The sequence below is a fragment of the Micromys minutus genome (assembly GCF_963924665.1).
Source record: "Micromys minutus genome assembly, chromosome: 26".
NCBI lineage: Eukaryota > Metazoa > Chordata > Mammalia > Rodentia > Muridae > Micromys > Micromys minutus.
Genome location: NC_137961.1, coordinates 5,614,041 through 5,631,689, shown reverse-complemented (window position 1 = coordinate 5,631,689; position 17,649 = coordinate 5,614,041). Strand labels below are relative to the sequence as shown.

The window sequence follows — 17,649 nt, the reverse complement described above, 5'->3', positions numbered from 1 at the left end:
CAGGCTTCTCTGAGAAGCCTAGCTGCCCTGGAACTAACACTGTAGATCAGGCTGTCCTTGAACTCAGAGATCTGCCTGCTTCTGCCTCTGATTAAGAGGTGCGGTACCATTGCCTGACTCACATTTAATTTCAAATAAGTTTTTAGATAAAAGTATTTAAAGAGTTAAGCTTTTTATTTCCTTTTGTTTCTGGATTGGTGACTGTGGACTATGGTGGTAGCTGCTGACTTGTTTCTACCTTTTAGTTATCATATAACTGTGTACAGTGATTGTTTCTTTGTGACATTTCCGTGTGTACATGTGAAGTCCTTTGATCACATTTCTTTTTCTGTACTTTAACCTGCATTGTAGACTGTTCTGGGAAATTGAAGAGGAAGAGACAGATGGTATTTCATGCTTAAGTATGAAGTTCACAATATGATAGTTAAGATTAAATACTAAATGTGGACTAAGACCTTGTCTTAAGATTTAGCTAAAACTACTACAATATAGTTGTGCTCACTGAAGACTTCTTCTTTTTTTTTTCAGAATCTACAAAATGGCAGATAGCTTGGATGAATTTATTGAAGAGCAAAAAGCGAAACTGGCCAAAGACAAAGCGGAATTGGAGAGTGATCCACCTTACATGGAGATGAAGGCAAGATTAATAACTGTCTTTCAGTGTGTTTCATTACAGTGGGTTTAATACCAGCAATGGGAGGCAGAAACCTTTGAATTGCTGTAGTTTGAGGCCAGCTTAATCTATATGGCAAGAACTCTAGGCTAGTCGGAGCTACATAGTGACACCCTGTCTTACAAGCAAGCAAACAAAACCAGTCCCCTGCCCTGAAACCCAGCCAGCAATAAAAAAGACCAAACTGGACATATTTCATTGAAAATGAGGACTTTGTTTTACTTGAGTTTGATTGGGACACCATTGTTATGCTTCTGAATGACTGACTCTAGGTGAGAGATTATGAATGTATATTTTGGTGGGATTTTATATCTTACAATATTGTTTTGTTAGAGTTCTAATACTCCATTATGTGTTTAATAAGCTGAGTAGAAGACAGATATTAAGCCTCAGATTTTTATGTGAAAAATAATATTAAATGAATGACAAATGTCTTTAAATACATATTAGTAAACTTACTAGGGCAATTTATTCTGTACTATTTGCTTTATAGAACAAGTATGTTATCATAGTTATTTCTGAAAAGCAGTGTCTGGAAAGTTTTCTTAAATTGCTTTTATTTTGACATAAGAATTGTATTTAGTTGTACTGTGGGAGTAGCATGGGCTCTGGGAGCACAGCACTGATGCTAAGATGTCATCTCACTGGCTCAGTGAGAGTTAACAAGATGGGCTGATCTTCCTCTGTCTTGTCTTTATAGCCCCTCCCTATAAGAGCGCGTGAGTGCGTGCGTGCGTGCGTGCGTGCGTGCGTGCGTGCGTGCGTGCGTGCGTGCGTGTGTGCGCGTGTGTGTGTGTGTGTGTGTGTGTGTGTGTAAGGAAGCCTGATGTCTACAATGGATGTCTTTCTTGATTGCTGCCACCTTCTCTTTGAGATGGAGTCCTTTCCCTCAATGTGGAGTTTCTAGAATTTTCTGTGCTACCTGGCAGATGAACTTGGAGATCTGTCTGTCTCTGCTGGGCCTGGCTTTTCCATGGGTGTTGGGAGTCCAAACTCAGGTCCTCAGACTTGCACAGAGGGCTCGTTGCTAACTGAGCCATCTCCTCATCCCCACTCCTTACATCTCATGCATATGTAAATATTCCATATAAGCACAGCATTACATGACTGAGAACTACATTTGTTTTGTATCTCCAAGACCATTCCCAGCCCCCTGGTTCAATAGCAGAAGCTTCTCAGTTTTGTTCACTTTTAGTGTCTAGTGTCTGACCCAGTGTGCTTAATAGAGACTCACTTTTAAGATGATGAGTTAGGTCTCAGGACAGATGTTACACTGTAAGTAATTTTGGTTAATAGCTCAAACTTTACCCTTCAATCTCTGTGCTGTACACTTTTTCTAAATTAATTTAGTATGTCAAATAAGTTATTGTATATTTTGTGAGTTCTCCCCTTTGACTTGTAAATATCATGTCTTTTCCAGGGAAAGGCTTCAGAGAAACTCTCTGAAAACAGTAAAATCTTAATCTCTATGGCTAAGGAGAACATACCACCAAACAGCCAACAGCCCAAGGGATCCTTAGGTACGGTACTGTATGTGTGGAGCTAATGTTAAGATATCCTTTCTTTGCAGGGCATTGTAAAAAGGTGTTTTTGTTTGTTTGTTTAATTTTTTTTTAGTTAAAAAGATTTTTTGGAACTTTATTTTGGAATCTTACATATTAACTCAGAGAACTTTACCTATTTCATCGATGTTGCCTAATTTTGATTGGTGGGAATGATATTAGAAACTGTGATGTAACCAAAGTTAGAAATAAGGTTCTCGAGTGTTTATGTATGTGTATATGTGAGAGAGCCTATCCTGTTTTAAATTCAAAGAAGGGTCTAGTAAGATGGCTCAGCAGGTAAAGATGCTTGCCACCAAGCCTCAGGACCCGAACCACGTGGTGAAGAGCGTATACTTATACAGGTAAATCTGTTTACTAAGACAGATCAAGGAAATTTAAAGTATATAAAAAGTTATTTTGTTAGGGATCATTTTTGTGTGTATGTGAATGCACATGTTCAGGTGTCCGTATCTATGTAGTGGCCCCAGGCCATCTTTGGATTATAGTTCTTCAGAGGAGGTCTACTTTTTGAGACAGGGTCATTCACCACAAACTGAGTTTGCCAGTTAGCCTATGCATGCTTGCTGGTCATTCTCCAGATTGGGTTCCACTTGTTTCTTCTTGGATTCCAAGTATGTACCACCACGCCCTGTTTTGTACATAGATACTAGGGGTTGGACTCAGGGCCTCTTTCTCACATGGCAAACTCTTTTACCTATTAAGCTATTTATTCCCTAGCCCAAGGACTATTCTCTTGACAATGACCATATTGGAATTATAAAGTTAATATTGCAGCCATACTGATTTTAAAAAATATGTCTTAATATGAAGTATTTGGAAACCTTTTTTAAAAGTACATATTAGCTTATTGATATATTTTTACTTTAAAACACATAATATTGTCAATAATATGTATCATTTGTGATTCACTGGTGACTGAAACATTTTCACAAAAAGTGAGTGAGATATAATGGATCCTTTTGATTCGGTCATTGTTTTCATGAGACTCGTTCATGATCACAGGCATATTCTTTGTTACTGCTTTGCTATTACTATGTCACTGGATAAGAATGGGGCTAGCTGAGAGACAGTAGTTAGTGGGCTTTGAACGTCTTTATTAGAAGTAACTCAGAATGATTGTCCTGTCAGTATCACATAGAAAGGTAACTCAATTTTGATCTTGCAAATTATTAGCTAATATGCAACTTTAGGGAAATGAGATGCTATCTTTCAGTATAATTTCTTAATCTTTAAACTCATTAGTTTCTTTAGCTATATAAGTTGGATAATACTGGGAGCTGGAGAGGTGGTGCAGCAGTTAAGGGCACTGGCTGCTCACGCAGAGGTCTTGGGTCCAATTCCCAGCACCCATACAGCATCTTATGCTGTGTATAATTTCTGTTTCAGGGAGTCTGATGCCCTCTTCTGACATCCACAGGGACCAGGAACACATGTGATAAACAGACATACATTCAGGCAAAATATTTGAATAAAAAAAAAAGATGTAAAAATTAAGAAATTATTTTTTCATTTGAAACTTCTATGAATTAAAGTTAATTCTAAGGCTAATTTAAAAATTTAGTACTAGATTTTTTGGATACTAAGTTATTAAGTTTAGGCAAAATTACTGAAATTCTGGGAGTACAGTTTGGCTTTGGGTTGCCATGCCTTTGTGATGTGACATGTTTGTTTTAAGGTTACTTCCTTATAGTTTAGACATCTGTCTTCAGGGTTGCTGTGAGCAGTGAATATGTATGAAGAGACAGTTGACATGTAGTTGGGCCATAAATGATAATACTCCCTCATGTCTGATGCCTTCTGCAAGGGAGTTCTTCTGTGACCCGTACGTGTGAATGATAGTCTAAAGTTTAATGTGCAGCAGCCTTTCCTTTGTCTGACCTAGAACTGGAGTGACCTTGAGCTCTGATCTAGGCTGTGTTTTTGTTCATAAATTCTGCAAATAACTGTATCCACTCAGATCCCATTTTCTGCTGAATCTTATATGTACCCCAGTTTCTCTTACGAATGTTTTACTTCCTACTGGATGCTTCTGTGTGGGTATCACGGGCTTCTACGTTTTCTGGTTCTGACATCTTAGCAAGCTGCTTCCTTACTCTCCACTCCCTTTTTTCTAGGGAGGTCCAGTTGGTTTTAATAGAATCGAATTCCTAATGTCAAGTGAGTTCATGTTTCTCTAACCCCCTGACACTCTTGTCTTCAGGCTTCCATTCACTAGGATTGTTTTGATAACACCCTAGTGTTTCCTTTGTATAATCCTTTTATGTCTCTGAATGCTTTTTGATAGCGTTTCTAGAAATTATCTGATATATTAGTCTATATTCCCTTCATAGAGCTTCTTGTCTCCTTGTGTAGTTTTAGCTGGATTGCTGTTGACAATTCTGCTGTGCATTGTATTTCTGCTAGATGGCACAGTGTTTGGCAGTTGTTTGTTGGAAAAGATATTTTGAATGAGTGAATGTTCTCATTCCAATAATAAAGTCAGTTTTCTTGGAATGTAGAGTTTAATTTTCGTAGGACCTCTTAAAAATTTTCAACTAAGATAACTCTTTGAAGCACATCGACTGTTACTAAAGAATGCTTGCTATACGATTTTGTCTTAGTTAGGGTTACTATTGCTGTTATGAAACACAGTGACCTACCTGGGGAAGAATGGGTTTATTTGGTTTACAGGTCCTGAATTCAGTCCATTGAGGGAAGCCAAGGTAGGAACTCAAACATAGGGAGGGGAACATGGAGGCAGGCGCTGATGCAGAGGCTGTGGAGGAGTGCTGCTTACTAGCTTGCTCAGCCTCCTGTCTTGTAGAACTCAGAACAACCAGCCCAGGGGTAGACCCACTTACAGTGGGCTATGCCCTTCCCCATTAATTAAGAAAATGCTCTGGGACTGGAGAGATGGCTCAGTATTTAAGAACACTGACTGCTCTTCCAGAGAACCCAGGCTTAATTACCAGCATCCACATACAAGCTCACAACTGTATGTAATTCCAAGATCTGACACTCTCACACATACATACATGCAGGCAAAGCACCAGTACAGATAAAATATAAATTATTAAAAAAAAAAAAAAAGAAAAAGGAGAATGATCTCAGGCTTGCCTATATAGCCTTATCTTATGGAGGCATTTCTTTAAATTGATGTTCCTTCCTTTCACATGAATTTAGCATGTGTCAACTTAACATAAAACTAGCCAGCACAAATTTTACTTATTTTATAGCTTTAAACTGGAGTACTTGTATTACTAAAATTAGGCCATATATGGGGCTGGGGAGATGGCTCCATGGGTACAGAACTTGCCATTGCAAGTGTGGACGTGATTTGAAACTCAAAAAGCCCAGGTGAAGTTGGTATGGTAGCTCACATGTTTGGTGTCAGGGCTCCTAGGGTGACATAGGAGGCTGGGATAGGAAGGAGGCTTGGAAGCTTGCTGGACACTAGCTTGCTGTCAGTGGTAGTGTACAGTGAAGAGAGCCTGTGTCAAAGAGTGCCTCACCTGTATGGGGTGATCTTAAATTCTCATCTAATACAGGTCAATTTGGAAATGATGGATCAACTTAAAAGTCTGTGACATCATAGTTAAATTTAGTAGTAATAATCAGTAATACACAAACCACAAATACTCATTTTCACCAATGAAAACTATTGATGGCTTAAAGTGTAAATAAATACCGAGCAACACTAAGTTTTAAGGTTTTAAAAACTTGATTTCTATATGGTAATGATGATACACTTAGATAATATTGGTAACTTCTGTTTTACATCCCATAAATGGATTTAAGGTAGTATTATAATGCTGTCTGAAACCATCTAGATTTGGACTAGATAAACTTCAGTGTTTGGGAGGCAAATTTACCACAGAGTACCAATCCTTCATAAGGGTCTGGGGATATAAATCACTGATAGAGTTCCTGTCACACACTCTCTTGTCTCTGTCTCTCTCTCTTCCTCCCTTTCCTCTTTTCCTTCCTCCCCATCTCCTTTCCCCTCTTCCTTCTATTCACAAAGCCAAAAAGAAGAGCCAGGCAGGTATGGTGGTATACACCTTGGGAGGCAGACGCAGGCTTGGAAGTTTTAACTGACATTGGATACCAGGTTTAAGTTCAGAGGTCCCTGGACTACTCTCACTTCTTCCCACATGGCTCGTTTTTGGGGAAACTACTGCCTCCTAAAGTTTGATAATTATCAGGAGTGATTTATATAACTCATAAGTCAAACTAAATTTGCAGATAGTTTTATTTTTTTTTCTTGTATGCATGTGTAGAAAAATTTGAGGAATCCACAAACATTGCTAGAACAATAAATGCATTTGTCAAGTTTAGGTGCTATAAGACAAAAAGTACAAAAATGAATTTATTTCAGTAATGATGTGACACGTCAGGTCAATGATCTTGTTCAGAAAACCGTCAAACAGCAAAATATTTAAGATTTACACAAAAGAAATGGTAAATTTCATGGTTTACTGAAATTAAAGATCCTTAAAGTAAGCATAAAGCCATGGATTTAGCTGGATCAGAGAAAAGCTGTACACAATTTATTGGAAAGTACATAATGAGAAGGCAAAACAATATTCAAATTACGTAAAATTACTTTTGAGCTAGAGTTTGAAGAGTCTAAGAATGCCTTTGAGCATCCGACCTATGTGCCTTCCCCTGAAGTTCTGGGGTCATAGGCGTACACTGCTACAGTTCACAGTTCGATGACTTTCCTTTTTATAGGAAGAAAACATTTTAATCCTTACTGTTTGAGTTTTAAAATTGGATGTACTGAAAAGTTACTAGTTTTAATTTTCTTTTGATTTTGGAACTAGTATTTCACTCTGTAGCCCAGGCTAGTGTAGAACTCATTGGTAGCCTGTAATGGTTTCAAACTAGTGACATTTTTGAGAATTCTGAGATTTTTTTAAAAAGCCAACACAGATATTACAAAAATGTGTAGGTGTAAGGATGTATGGCTGCTTCTAGACTGTCTGTAGCCTGGTTTTGCTCGCTGCAGATACTTTCTGTGAGTGTATGACGTTTGGAATTCTGAGGACCTTTTAGAGGATGTATAAATACTAGGGCCAAAGAAGCAGTGTGGGGGTTACTGGTCATTTACGGTGGTTGGTTGCCTTTTGTTAATAACCCTGGGCAGAGAAGAAACAAAAGGAAAGATTAGATTCAGGGATCTCTCCCTTCTGTTCTGTTTACTATTAGGAGCTGGCAGGGGAGAGGGATAGAGGGAAAATCCCACAGTAGGAAAGACTAGCCATGTCAGTCTGTGCAGCAGTCCTGCCTCTGCGTCTGTGAGCCGCCACACCGGACTACTTTACCCTGCTTTATGTCGTGTGGGCTCTCATGTAATCCATATGGTCTTTGGACTCACTGAGGTTGGCATAGAGCCCTCCCACTATTATTATAGTTACAGTTATTATTTTGGGGGTTATTATACCCCTTGTTGTGTTTAAATATCTACTAGAGGTTTCTACTCCACTTCAGACCATATTGTTCCCAGATGAAAGACACAGAAACCTTTAGATTTACAGCAAGCTTTAGAGCACCAGTGATATCTGGGCAGATATCAGTCCTCTGTGCTGTTTTGTCTGCTTCCTGGTGGTGATCCCTGAGATGTCACTGGCCGTGTTCTGACTGGGCCGCTCCTACTCCATCAGGCTGGCCCTCCTGGCCCTGTGCCCGTGATCCATGCTATCCTATGGCGACCTCCTTCCTTTTTCCCTTCTCTCTTTTCCTCAGAACACAAGACCAAGAACCTATTCTCTGCTCCTTCTCTTCTGCCCAGCCCAGGCTAGAGGCACTAACCACCTCAGGTTCCAAAACAGATTATTATTATTATTATTATTATTATTATTATTATTTTGTTCTTTGAAGTCACAGTCTGAAGTTTCAGTTTGTAAAACTGCAAAGCAAAAAAGACTACAGTATACCATATAAGGTGAAGTGATTCCTTATAGAACCCACACGGTTTGATTATTTTCTTTAATGTTCTGAGGCTCTTACTGTATTGATCATGGCCTTGTTGTGATTGTCTTACCTCACCTTCTAAGTACTGGACCGTTGATGTGCTTCACTGGGCTTTGTAAGTGTATCTTTCATTTTCCTGAAGCAATTGTCTCCACTTACTAACCTAGTCCTAGTCCTGGAAGCTTCTAGCCTCTGTTCTGTCTAATCTAGGCCTCGAATGTCTTCATCCTCTGACACTATTGTTGGATAGCTCACCCTTTTCTGTTCTTCGTGAACTCTGAATGGCTAGCTGTTTTAATGCAAACTCCTCTCCAGATGCACTGAATCTGGATTCTCTCTCTTGGTCTCTCTGAGTTGCTCTGCTTGGCCTCTAATGAACTCCGGCAGTCTGTTCTTACCTTCTGGCTCCTTCTGTCTTTACCTGTGCTAGCTTGTTCTGTCTTCAGCTTGTCTCTGTGAATCATTCCTGGTAAAACTGCCTCTCCTCCTCTCTCCCTCTGCACTGCTCTCTTAAGTAGCTCCCTCTCCTCTCCTTGTGAGATCTAGTGGATCCCATTCTTCCAGATCTGTCTCTGACTCATCACTTTCTCTGCCACTCAGTTAGACATTGCTTTCAAACATGGTGCTTCCTCCTACAAACTAACTTCAGCTTCCTGGGATTACACAAGTGTACTAAAGGCATCTGTATTCCAGCCAGACATTAAAAGTGTGTGCTAAGGCTGAGCCATACCACAACTAGAAACAAATGTTTTCAGTAAATAACACAATCCTGGGGTTCACAGTGTGATCAAGTATTCTGCAACAGTGTTTGGCTGATTTCAACATGGCTGACTGGTTTTAACAAACAGATTTAAAAATAATTTTATGGAACGTTGGGAAAGATTATCCAAAAGATAAAGTACATGTTTTGTCATTTAAAAAAAAATACAAGAAAAGAGGTGGCAGAAGAATTTTGTATTGCTCTGAAATTTAGGTTGTGGTAAAATGGTGGGAGTGTAAAGATTCAGACTGACAAAGAGAGGTTACCGATGTCAGCACGTTTAGTTGTTTGTTGTGACATACTTACTGTTAGGTTAACCACCCTGCAGACGGGCATGCTGACGCCTGGTCTTGCGTTGTGAGTCCAGCGGGTCTTTGCAGTAAGTCCGTGCAGCTGAGGCTTTGTCGGCTCAGTGCTCCTGTCCTCATAGGCACCTGCTAGTGCCGAGGCTGGCAGTGACTTCCTGTAATCTGTCTGATTGTTTGTTACAGAGCACTTCTCAGGGAGTGTATCATGAAAGGAAGTAAATGCTTTATAGGAACTTGTTTTCTATAGTGTTCATTGTGAGTGCTTTCTTAGGCAAATTAAGAAAATGATTGTATGCTTTAGGTCTAGGACATTTTTATCCTACAATTTTCACTTCTTGACTGTTGGTCCTGAAACATAATGTTAACTGTCAGTGTCACTGATGCTCACTTGAAATGACATCACTAAGTGACCTTAAGATGACACCAGTACTTTACTTGCCCCTAGAATCATCAGAAACAGCAACCATGTGAGCCTCACTGTGTCTTAGCTCAGGCTATAGAGATGGTTGTTTACGTTTTGTACAGTCAGTTTGATCATTTAAGTTTTACTTTATTGTGTGAGTGTGAGTGTGGGATGGCAGACACTTACTGGAGTTGGTTCTCTTCTTCTGTGAGTTCCAGAGATTGAACTTAGCTCACCAGGCCCTTTGTCTTTTATGGCTCACTTCTAGCAATATAAGGTTTTTGTACTAGATAACAAAATAAATGGTATTTTGTTTTTATGTTGACTAAACCTAAAATTCATATATATATATATGTATATATGTTAATTTATTTATTCTTTGAGACTAGGTCTCACTTTAGAGCTTCTTCTGACTTACAACTTGCTATGTAGACCAGGCTGGCCTCACACTTAGAGACCCACTGCCTCTGTCTCTTGAATAGTGGAATTAAAGAGGTGCACCACCCTTCCCAGTTTACAACAGATTTACTAACAATACAGGAAGTATTCTGTATGATCGCTTACTAAGACAGTGTTACAAATAGTATTCGAATTAGCAGTGGAAACTTTGCATACTGGGGATGATCAGGGCTTTATGCCTGTTAGGCCAGTGCTTTTTCTTACTGAGTTACATCCTTACACTTCTTTACTTCTGAGACAGGGTCTCATAACGTTGCCCGGACTGGGCTCCGGTTCTTTCTAGTACAGGCCCTAAACTTAGAGTCTGCTTTAGCTTTGCAGTGGTTGGTTGTAGAGATGAAATGTTTTTAATAAAGTTGAACTTTTATAAATGATCATGTTTTAACTGTTCCCTCTAGTTCTTCAGAGGCTACAGGTAGAATGAGAAGCTGTAGTTAGAAACCCAGCGAGCATGACTGCCAGGAGCAGCAGCAGGCTGCCTGTGTGTAGCGTGGGAAAGCTGGTCCATAGGAAGACACCGGGGTCTGTGCTGTTGTCACTCCCCTTGACATCATAGAGCATCCATTGTGACCGTGTGTCTCAGGACAGAAGTTCTGCTTCTTAGTTACTGCTCTCTAGTGACCTGCGAGAGCCCGGAGAGGACGGCGTTCCTGCCTCTCCTGTCTCATTTCCTCAGTCGCTCAGCCATTTATTTATGTTTTTATTTTCATATTGATACTTTTCTAAGACAGGGACCTTGGATGTCCTGTGTAGATGATAGGCCTTGAACTTCTGGTTTTCCTGATTTCATCTCCCGAGTCCTGGCATTACCTGTGAGCTTCCACACATAGTCCATTCGTCCATTTCTTTAGCAGACATTTCATGGGTATAGGTTCTGTGTTGGCTGTAATAAAGTTGAGTACTGCATGGTCTTTGTTTCTGTTGATCCTGTGTTTTGGTGCTGTATAAACACTGATGAGAGACATGGAATGCATCTCTGAAGGTGTCATAATGAAGCCAGTATTTTGTTTGCTAATTAAAAAAATAAAATTAACAACAAAAAAGTAAGCTCAGCGGAGTGGCTTAGCAGGCAGAAGAGTTGCTTGCGTTTAGGCCCAGTGACCTGGGTTCGGTCCCTGGAATCTCCAGTGTAGCAGTAGAGAAACTGACTCCTGAGATTTGTTTTCTGACTTCTGTATCTGTGTAAGCTTGTGTGTGCACGTGCATTTGTGTGTGTGTGTGTGCGCGCGCGCATGCACACAGAATGGGAAAGCCCTCTTACTATTTCTCTCTTTGGTTTAAATTCTGTATGTAAAAACAACACATTTCTTTGGGAGGGAAGAATTTCAGGATGGTATAAATAAAGTCAAGACAAAAGAATGCTTTAGATTCCTTTTGTGCAGCTTGTAGGAACATGTCCCTGCTTGTTAGAATCTTAATCACCAAGGAATTAAATAGGCAGATATTTTTATCAAGTTTGTGGTTACAGTATAAAGTAACATTTAGTGTTTTATAAGACAGTAGACATGCATTTATACATATATAACCTTGGCTTTTCTTCCTGAGTTTAGTGATGTAAAACAAAAGCAAATGACATATACATGTGTCCTTAATTTCTTGAATTGTAAGGAATAAAATAAAAATGAGTTTTTTCATGACAGATTATAAATTTAACTATGTTTTCTGTTGTATTTAGAGTATAAAAGTGATAATTTTTATTTTCTCATTAACCCATTATGTTTGTTTATTTTTCTTTGGGGTGGGGGGACAGGGTCTTATGTGCCTTAGGCTGGCCTTAAAGTCTTTGTAGCCAAGGATGATCTTAAATTTCTGATCCTCTTGACTCTTATCTACCAAGTTCTGGATTACAGGTGTGTAATATCACACTTTTTTTTTTTTAATATACTGCTAAGGATCAAACCCAGGGCTTTGTGTATGCTAGGTAAATGCTTGATTAATTGAGCTACATCTCTAGCCTTAGCCTTTTCTTTCCTGAAGATTTAAAAACTATGTCTGCTTGTTTGTTTAGTGCATGTGCATGTGCCATGGTGCCTGTGTGGAGGCCAAAGGACAGCTTGTGGGAGGAGTCAGTTTTCTCCTTCCACCGTGTGGGCTCCGGGAATTAAAGTCAGGTCAAGTATGTTTACTTGATTAAAACAGTTATTGCTGTTGTCATCATCCCAAAATACAATTTAAAACTGTGAATTCTCTATTAGAATTGAAATTTAAAAAAAGTTGACATCCATTTGCAGTTTCTGTGTGGGATGGTGAGGAGTGTCTGAGAGTGGAGAGCAGTAATGGTTGGACAGCATTGAGAATGTGCGGATGCAGTCCCTCTGGGCTGTATGCTTAAAGGAGTTAAAGACATTCCAAACGGCAAGTTTCAGGCCAGCATTGTGCATAGCGTAAAGAAACCCTGGTGGAGGAAAGAGGTGGGTTCAAACCAGTCCTTTGTTACAGCGTGAGTTACTGCAGCCAGGCTCTCACACCCCAGCTTAAAAAGGAAAAGCGATAAAACAAAACTGAATTTTGTTTTACTTTTTTGCTTTTGTTTTGTTTTTGATACAGGGACTCACCATGTAGCTCTGACTGTTCTAGACCAGGATGGTCTCAAACTCACAGAAGCCTGTTTGCTTCTACTTCCCAAATGCTGGAATTAAAGACATGCTCCGCCATGCCTGTTTTTTTGTTTTTGTAATGTCAAATTTTATATTCTGTATATTTTGTCATATACAAAAGCTAACCATTGAATGAAGTCAGAATTGATGGAGGAGGTTTTTGGGACTGTCTTCTTAAGTAACTCTTGACCTCAATAAACATTTGTAAGAATATTCTTGATTGCCAAAAATGGTACATTATTATTCTTAGCTGACTGAAAAAACAAATACAGAAAAGTAAATTTGCTTTTGTAGAAATTAAAATTAAATGAAACAAATGAATTAAATTTCTTGTTTTAATTTCGCTGTCTTCTAGGAAATAAGATAGCTGGGCTGGTGCTGTAGTTCAGTTGGTAGAACGCTTGCCTAGAATGCATAACTGCGTTTTCAGTATCCTCAGCACCATTTAAAATGGGTCATCTTAGCACTTGGAAGGTGGAGAAAGGAGAATCAGAAGTTCAAGTCCAAGTTGGGCTGCATGAGGTTCAGTCCAGTCTCTAAACAGCAGCAACAACAGTAAAACGAATGAAAAGATGAAAAAACAAGATGCTTAATGAGAATTTAAACAGGGGAAAATAATATACACTTGTACATATCCTTACGTGTACAATAACCTAGTTATTTCAATGTGGGGACATAAAAACTCTGAAGGAGACACAAGAGAGACAGTGTTGTGCGCAGGAACAGGATGGCCTGGGTCTACACGTGGGAATAATAGTCACCAGAACATCAACGTGTCGCCCACTGAAGCATTCAGAACGTGAAACCCGGTTCCATTCCTTATGTGCTTTACTATAGACACTTTACCTTATGAGAACTTCACCAAAATTGATTTGAAAAGGTATCTGCAACTTAAGTCGTTTTCTTTTTTAGGAATTGATTATGGGTTAAGTTTACCACTTGGAGAAGATTATGAACAGAAGAAACATAAGTTAAAAGAAGAACTGAGGCAGGACTATAGACGCTATCTTACTCAGGTGACGTGCTTTCTTACTGAGTTGTGTTCTGTCTGCATTTATTTCTAAAACCTACTGTGGGAGTATTGATCATGGGTGATAACTGGCCATCTAGTGAAAAATAGTCCTTGGTGAAAATGTGAAAACGTGTTGTGGAGTAATAGACTTCCTGGAGTAACAAGGCCTGGGTTTAGCCTCCAGCACAGGAGGGTGTTTTACTAGGGAAGTAGACTTTAATATTACAGCAGATTAGCTGCTGTTAAGCAGTGGTTGTTTCCTGCAAGGTTATCTTTGTCTAAAGAAGCATACCCTCAATTCCCCACAGTGTATTTAAAAAGTGGCCTGAAGGGTTGTAGATAGTAATTACTTTTTCTTTTGATAAGTGTATAAATTTTCTGTTGACAGTTTCATTAGCTACTGTGTTCAGTCATGTTTTTCATCACTGTGACAAGTCTCTGAGAAAAGATTTTAGAGGTGCAGTCTGGGGTCAGCTGGACCTGTGGCAGGGGCATGCTGCAGAACAAAAGTCATGTCATGGCAGGCAGCAAGGGCGAGCCTTCAACAGGGGCCTTATGGGATATGTCCTGTTCAGATCTGAACAGCACTAACAGCTTTGCTTTATGATTTAATGTTTTATTTAGGAGAATCCCTTTGCAATTATCAAATTATCTAATAACTATAGGTGTATCATAAAAAGTTTTACAATATAGTTTCCTTTATAGGTTATAAAAATATTTTAAGCAATCATGTTTCTGGTCATCCACAATACTCTTGGCTTTTCCATTGCTTTATGAATACTTGTTTCAAATGGTTTTTAAATGACTTGTAATTGGAAAGAACAGACTTTACTGAATACAGTTATCAATGGTTTGTTTTTCTTGACTTTAGGGTATTACACAAGCAAAAAGAAAGGTAGGGTTGCCTGCATAATGTTCTCTTTCAGTTTGTTTTTTAAAAAGCTATAATAGCTTACAATCATTTGCACTTACGTGATTCAAATCAAGTAGAAGAACTGCTTCATTTGTGTTGCGAGGCTCTTGAGGCTCTCGAGTGGCACCTTCCTGTGTCTGTGTTTGCCAAGATGACAGCCACATGTCTCAGTCTCCACTGTTGCAGTCATGCTTTGATTTCCGCTTTGTGTTTATTTTCACTGCTTTCTTCATAAATGCCCTGGAATTGTTGTATGCTTTTTAGTTTGTCAAGATATTTTAAAGTGTTGTGAACTATGTATTACCATGATTGGATTACGTGATATTTTTGTACCAAGTCAAGCTGATCACATTTGTTAATTTCTGTGGGAAAACAGAGCACCAGTTAATAGTTTTACAAGCTATTTAAAAATTTCATACATTTGATCACTGAACTAATGTTTAAAAAAACAGTATTCAAATATAGTACAGATCATATCTTCAAGGGGTTAGGATTTAGCTGTGGATATAATATTTCATCAGTTTCAGAAAATGTTAACTATAGCAAGTTATCCTGATGAAGCTTTACAGAATAGGTAGAACTTGAATATTCAAAATGCAAAACAGAAAAGCTTTAAGATGTAGAGTACAGAGGGTGAAAGTGGTGGACTGAGGCTTTGACTCATTTGAAGTAGACATTAGCCAGCCTGCCTAGCTGGGTGGCCTTTTAGAGAGGACGGAGAGGCGGTGACGGAGACAGAGACACTGTGATGTCGAAGGCAGTCTGTGGGACTGGCTGTGCTGAGTGGTCAGGAGGGGTAACTGCTTTAGAACAGCTACTTGAACTTGCTAGAGACTCATTAACTTAAACAAATTCTATATCTTAACTGGACTTGTACTAATTTCCAGTCTGTTGTTTATGATACTTTCCAGAATGATCCTATGGCTACGTGATTAAATACTTGTCTCCTTACTAACTTTGGAATAAAAAGTTTTAATTCCTTAGCATGCCACACCTTTCTTCCTGCTCTCTCTTGACTTCCTAGGCTTGTACCTCACACTTTCCCAGCTCTGCCCAGTTCTTATGTGTACAATTAGAAAAAGAAGGATGGAGTGCTGGGCATGCTTCATAGCAACATGCTAACAGCATGGTTCAGCTTGTGAGACTTGGCTCCGGAAGGTGGATGGTGTTGAGTGGTGAAGAATGAAAGGCAGATGTAGGATTAGGCGGAGTGTGATGTATCAGACACCACGCCATGTCTCAGGCAACAACAAGACAGAGTGCTGGCTAAAGGTGGACCGTGGCTAGCCAGCCTTTCTCAAAAACAGCTGGCATTCCCAGTGTCAGCTAACAGCAATCTGGGGGCTAAGACGTAGCTCTGTGCACAGCACTTGCTTTGCATGCATAAGGCCCAACAGTGTGTTTCTTTGACAGCTCTCAACAGGCTTGAGATGATCACTGTTGGCAGTCCCACAGTGATGGCTGTGTCATGTCAAGCTGGATAGGTAGTCATGTTTTTGTGATGAGTTGTTAAGAGTACAGTTAGTTGTAAGGTAGTGTTTTCTTAAAACCTTTGGGTGATGTCTGGGGAGGAAGGAGTTAAAAACAAGTAAAGCACATAGGCATGGAGAGAAAGCTATGATTTCTTTGGTTCTTGGGGTAGATGTGATTTCTGTGTCAGTTCTTGGGTCTCTTGTAGTTTCAGACTGATAAATTGTGTGAATACTACTACTAAAAAAAAAAAAAAAAAATCTAAGCATAGTGGCACAGATTGTAATCCCAGTACTCAGGAGGTAGAGGTTGAGAATCAGGAATTAAAAGCTGTCCTAGGATCCATTGCAATACTGAGGCTAGCTTAAGCTACATGAACAACCCCCCCCCCCATTTCTCTTTCCAAAAAAAAAAAAAAAAAAGCTCCATGAAACCTTGCAAAACAACAACAACAAAAAACGAAGTGGGTCAGAGGAAGGAGAGAACAAAAGAAAGAATAACATTGGGCGTGCTTGTACACACTTGTAAGCTTAGCACTAGAAAAACAGAGGCAGGAGGATTTCTGTAAGTTTGAGGTCAGCTTGAAGTATGGAAGGAAACCGTCTCACTGATCCTGCAGTGGTGCGCACACCTTTAATCCAGCTCTCAGGAGGCACAGGGATGCAGATCTCTGAGTATGGGTTTACGAAGCAAGTTCCAGGACAGCCAGGGCTACACAGAGAAACCCCGTCTCAACAAACAAACAAAACAATGCAAAAGATCAATTTAATCATTGCTAGGAAGAACCACTAGTTTTTAGAATAAGGGGTGCTTAGTGTTTTAATTGAGCAGATGGAACAGTTTTTAAATTGAATCAGTAAATTAATTTCATTTATTCATAGCTCTTTCTTGAATCTTAAACTTTTCTATTTGGTTGAGTACTTGCTATTTATACTTTGAAATAGTAGTCATCTGTTGCGTGTTAAAAAAAATCATAGAGCACTTCCATAAAGGGACTCATGAGTACCATCTTCATTCTTTTGCTGTAGAAGCTTACACTTCCCATAGCTTACTCTTTGTATTTATTTAGTAGTTTACTTTGATTATATGACCCAATGGATCCCAGATGTATGAAAGTTACAGTATTTACTGAGTTCAAGTTCTTGTGGTCAGATATAGTGGCACAGTAATCAGGGAGGGTCAAGGGTCAGGGGCTTTTCTTTGAAATGCTTAGGTGTGTAGGGAACTTGGACATGGTGGGGAGCAGAGTTTGGATCCAGTCAGTTCTTACTAGTTTCTTTTAACAGAGAAGCTTTTTAGAGTCCCATACTAACTTTCGAATTAGTTTTTGTAACTTTAGATTTATTGGGACTTTATTAGTTGGCTTGATTTCTTATATACAGTCCATTTACTTTAGACAGTCAGTCTGTTTACCAAACATCCCATGTTTTAACACAATGCTACTTAAGCAGATAGTGCATTATATTGCTGTTATTTGTTTTGTTACTAAAAGATTAGAGTTATTATTATTGTTTTCCTGACATTTAAACTAGTA

At 39.2% G+C, this 17,649-nt stretch overlaps 1 protein-coding gene across 3 annotated transcripts in view; it reads left to right on the top strand.

Moving 5' to 3' along the window:
• The window catches only part of CSPP1 (centrosome and spindle pole associated protein 1), a 90,845-nt gene that overhangs the window by 10,128 nt on the left and 63,068 nt on the right, over positions 1 to 17,649 (top strand). The window contains exons 2-5 of one of the 3 annotated variants that reach the window (XM_080938804.1): positions 529 to 637; positions 2,094 to 2,193; positions 13,633 to 13,736; positions 14,604 to 14,627. In XM_080938804.1, coding sequence (XP_080794930.1) covers positions 539 to 637; positions 2,094 to 2,193; positions 13,633 to 13,736; positions 14,604 to 14,627 — 327 coding nt within the window. In that variant the 5' untranslated portion in view covers positions 529 to 538. Of the gene's footprint in view, positions 1 to 528; positions 638 to 2,093; positions 2,194 to 13,632; positions 13,737 to 14,603; positions 14,628 to 17,649 lie in introns of those variants that run through there. The other 2 variants (XM_080938805.1, XM_080938806.1) reach the window with 2 other exon arrangements.